Below are 4777 nucleotides of genomic sequence, written 5' to 3'. Positions count from 1 at the left end.
CTCTAATAAACAAACATAATTTAACCAATCCAATCACTCAAGTATCTGCGAGCTGTGGAGAAAACAAAAGTTCACATTCCATATACGTTTTACGTTAGGTTCCTGAAACAATAAAACAAAACTAGAAAATTCATGCTCTGGAATCTGAAGTACATTTTGTTTCCAATATTCTACTTTCCAATAAAAGAGAACCGATAGTATTCATACTAAATAAAGATTCATATGGAAATGCCACTTATTCAAATTTAAGAATAAGTACGTTTTTCGAAAAACTAATTTTCTAAAAAAACAACAACCAATCCATAAAATGCAGTTTAAACAAAGTCACTTATTACATAGATGAACTATTTAACAGAACGAATTTTATTTATTTTATTTAACTCCACGACTAAGTTTAATTCTGATGGCAAAGAGCGAACAGTAGGTTTAGCATTGATTTGAGATACATGTCAGATATACTTAATTTAAATCATTGGTTAGAAAGATAAAACTGATTGACGATTGTTACCGTCATACTTAAAGAAGAAGATATACTCAAGCCCCAAAAACAGAACAAAGGAAAGAAAAACTAAGGTTTGGATCGATAATTTGAAATGCAGGAACAAAACAAAGGTAAACTACCGATAAATTCGCACTCGATTACTTTGTTTGAAAAACCATTACCTAGCAACTCAATTCAATCAAAATTTGTTAATGTCGAATGATTTCGACAGAGATCCCAAGCAACCTTTTCGCAAAATTATTACTTCCACAATCCACAACAACACAGTGGGCTGTGTCTTCTTTTAAAGAAAAAACAGGGTATTAATCCAACATTTCCATTTTGCAAACCCCGCCCACTCAAAGAAAAAAAAACAACCACACACGTGCGATCTAATCGAATCGAAAATTGAAAGTAAAATACAATTTTGGATGAATTGTTATCTACCTCATAACGACAAGATAATTTTATATAACTTTGTTTTAAATTTATTTACAATAAGGCAGACTACACGTGCGGGAGATCGAGTAAGAGAAAAGGTATGAAAAGTTGAAGAGAAAAAGTGGTTAAAAACGAAGATAAAAAAATAAACAAAACACAATGAATGAAATAATTTTATTGATTAATTTTAGTTACTTGTGTAAAAAATATACAGTATACAATAAAATTGAATCAGAAATAATAAGTAAACTACTTTGCCTTTTTCTTTGGACAATACCATTCCATCATTACTATCCATATAGTGACATCTAGTTGTTTACTCGTGGGAGTAGCGTACCTTATCTATTTATACCGTGATCTACACCCACAAATCAAACTCTACTCCAATTATGACCAACCTAGCCGGTGGAATTATCGGCATAAGATTCTATGCCGACATCCGCAAGTGTCTCTTTCCAAAATGTTGTTTCTATACAGATGCGATGGAAGTCTGGAATGGTTGCTTATCAGCTTCGAAAGTGTTACGACGGTTTTTCGGTTGAATCCTAAATTTTGAAACCATTGGCCGAGAGAAACTCTGGGGAGAATTTGATAATAGTATCTTCCCATTGTTCCTCGGTTCCAATCGATTTGCCATGACGTTATAGCTCGTTGCTTAGCAGGAAACGGGATGTCCATACTGTGAAATTGATGCGGTGCAGGATCTCCATTGGAACACGCCTCCTTAGCCGATTGGTCCGCAGATTCGTTCAGTGGGATGTTTCTATGGAATGGAACCCACAGGAACGTAGAGATGAGCCATTATTTTCCGCTTCTTGGACAATACGCTTCATTTCGAACCAGATACGTGGTAGACGGTTGTGTATAGATGGGTTGTGTAAACTCTTCAGACAGCTTAGACTGTCTGTCATGACCAAATAATGAGCAGCAGGTAAGGATTTGATCACCTCTACAGCATCGTATAAAGCCAAAAATTCAGCTAGGTATATTGATGTTTCCGGTGGTAGTTTTCGCAGTTGGACCGTCTGACCAGATGAATCGACTATGGCATATCCAGTGTTCGTTGAATTTTTCGAGCCATCGGTAGCATACTTGATAGTGTTGCCATATTTGGAAATTAACATCTCCGACACAATATCTGCAGCGTTTGCCCTTGCCGTAAGCTTAGCTTGAATAGAGAAATCGATATTCAGCTGTTTGTGGTTTAACCACCTCTCTTGTTGGAAACATGGAATATTTTCTAAGTTAGTTACAAAACCAGCGTAATTTTTATATTGAAGAATGTTCCGTCGTATCCAACTGAATATGTTGCCATCGACGGTAGAACCGACGTAAGTTTCATTCCATTTCTGTTGGCAGCCGCTACACCTAATCACGTGATATTTTCATGCACGCAGTATGAAAACCATCGAAGAGAACTTTGGAGAAGTATCGTGGATGAAAGATTTGGATTTAATCAAATATAATAATAATCAATATAACTCCCTCCCTAAAAAAACCGGAGACACACCATGCGCGCCTTCATGTGACGAAAGTTCTTACTAAACATGGAAACACTCACGAAAATAACCAAAGTTGCCATTGTCAGTTTATCAAAACAAATATGTCAAAATATTTCACAGTAACCATACCGTCGTTGTTAAGCAATTGATCTTCGTCATTTACGTGCGTTGTTTTGAAGAATTCCTCGGATTTGTTTTCCACAATATTGTTTTAAAACAAGTATAAGGTAAGTTTTTGATACCTTGGCTGCAATTTATTGTCAGATTGATCTTTTAGGTTTCCAAAACATCGAATCATTTTTCTCGGAGGGCCCGATCTATGTTGCATGGTGTTAGACGAAAATAAATCAATACTGGATTCCCGATACCTGTGTCTCGGGTGTAAAAAACTGGATGATAGCTGTGAAAAGAATTCCGGTAGAGGCAGATCAATTCCCATTCAATATTTATACTAAGAAGGAGCTCTACGAAGCGCCTAAAAATCATTTAACCGGTCGTTGTATTAAAGAAATCAAAATTGAAACTAAAGTTTTTTCGAGTTTTTTTTTTATTATCTCTCCGAAAACATCAAAATTTGTATAATTTTTAAATTATCAATCAATTTTTAACAACTATTTACCTGATTTCCTACGTTTTGAATAGCGGTTAAAAATCATCGTAATTATTCCTTGTTACAAAAAAATAGCCACATTCAAAAACTCTCAAACCAACTTTGATTTTCTGAATTTTTTTTATAAAAGGTACACACCGAGGGATCTGCGGACCTTGATGAGATTAATGTTTAATTCGATACGACCACCACCGGCAACGATACCGACCATGGCTCGGTTGTTCGAAGGAAGAACCTTCTTGGCGCCGGACGGCAGCTTCACACGGGTAGGCTTGGTATCCGGATTGTGGGCAATAACCGAGGCGTAGTTGCAGGAGGTTCGGGCCAGCTTGCCCCGATCACCGGTCTTCTCCTCCAGGTTGCACACGATGGTACCTTCGGGCATCAGACCGATCGGGAGCACGTTTCCGATCTGCAGCTGGGCGCGCTTTCCGCAGTACACAAACTGACCGGTGTATATACCCTCGGTGGCGATAAACTGCTGCTTACGGACCTTGAACTTGTACGAGTCCCGGAAGTGGACGACGGCCAGCGTGGCGCGACGGCCTGGATCGGGGATGATTTGTTTCACGACTCCCTTCATGTAACCATGTCGCTCGGCGTAATCCAGAAGACGCAGTTTGGGTTGTCCCTTTCGCTTTTTGGTGTGGGCCGTTATAGTGTTGTACACGGAGCTAATGCACATGACGTCTACTACTGTTGGTTGTCCAGCTACGAATGTATCTTCCTGGCTCATGATACATTAGTTTGCATGGCATACTTGTCTCCACATTTTCATGCATAATAAGAAAGGGCAATATGGTATGAAATACCATATGACAATAAGCTACGATACTACATTTACTTTCCTTTTTTTTTCATTTGAATTATTTTATATTTATTCTACATGATTACAAATCCACATCTTGATGAATTGTCCACGGATATCACAACCATGTTTGAATTATAGAGCATAGTGTTCCAGAAGGAACAGGTCATCATGAAACACCCTGATGAGGAAATGATCCAGTAGCAACGTGGCGATGCTGTGCGAATTAACGGCTGTGATGCCGCTCATAGCACCAACACACCCTCTTATTTTGAACATCTCAGGGCTTTATCATTTGGTATTATAGGCTTGTTCCTCTTTTCCAATAAAACCTCTTTTTCTTGTGATAAGAATATAAGCATTTTTCTCTCTTGATGGTATACTTTTCGGCATAGTTTTTCATCGTAATACATCCGTTCATTTCTCCTTCCTTTTTTTATTTCTATCAGCTAAAATCCAATATTTGCTCAAATTCCTTCAATTCTCGAGAACATTGGTACTTATATCTTTGTTTCCCTGTTTGTTCTAATGCCTGACTTACGGAGAGTCTCCTCCAAACTAAACATTTTTCCCGTTTAATTCCTTTATCCTTTAGCTTCATTTTTCTTTTTTTTTTACCATTCACAGGTATGAAAATTGACAGCAAATTCAAGAAAAACCGACTTCGCTCGCTCAATTGTTTACCTTGAGTAATTATTCCGTGTATCACAACAACTTCACTTCACAATTATACTTAGCGGGTATAATCAACAACTCCAATGAGTAACATGACTTCAAGTTTCAATCTAATATTGCCAATCTTCTTATTTTCTTAGCCATCCATCCTTAAATAATTCCAGCGGGGGTTCTAATGAGCGCATCTTATCGGTAAAACCCAACTAAACTTTTTACTACCGGATGAAAAAAACATTTAAATTTCTAGTTGTTCTCAAAAT

General features: G+C 37.4%; 1 protein-coding gene across 1 annotated transcript; it reads right to left on the bottom strand.

Moving 5' to 3' along the window:
- Positions 1-2937: 2937 nt before the first annotated feature.
- On the bottom strand, positions 2938-3833 carry LOC129738885 (60S ribosomal protein L8-like). The gene has a single exon (XM_055730202.1). It carries the CDS (start codon positions 3768-3770, stop codon positions 3156-3158), a length of 615 nt encoding a protein of 204 aa, XP_055586177.1. The 5' UTR covers positions 3771-3833; the 3' UTR covers positions 2938-3155.
- Between the last annotated feature and the right edge of the window lie 944 nt (positions 3834-4777).

The sequence above is a fragment of the Uranotaenia lowii genome, chromosome 1 (assembly GCF_029784155.1).
Source record: "Uranotaenia lowii strain MFRU-FL chromosome 1, ASM2978415v1, whole genome shotgun sequence".
In the NCBI taxonomy this organism is placed as follows: domain Eukaryota; kingdom Metazoa; phylum Arthropoda; class Insecta; order Diptera; family Culicidae; genus Uranotaenia; species Uranotaenia lowii.
This window is presented reverse-complemented; position numbering and strand designations above follow the sequence as displayed.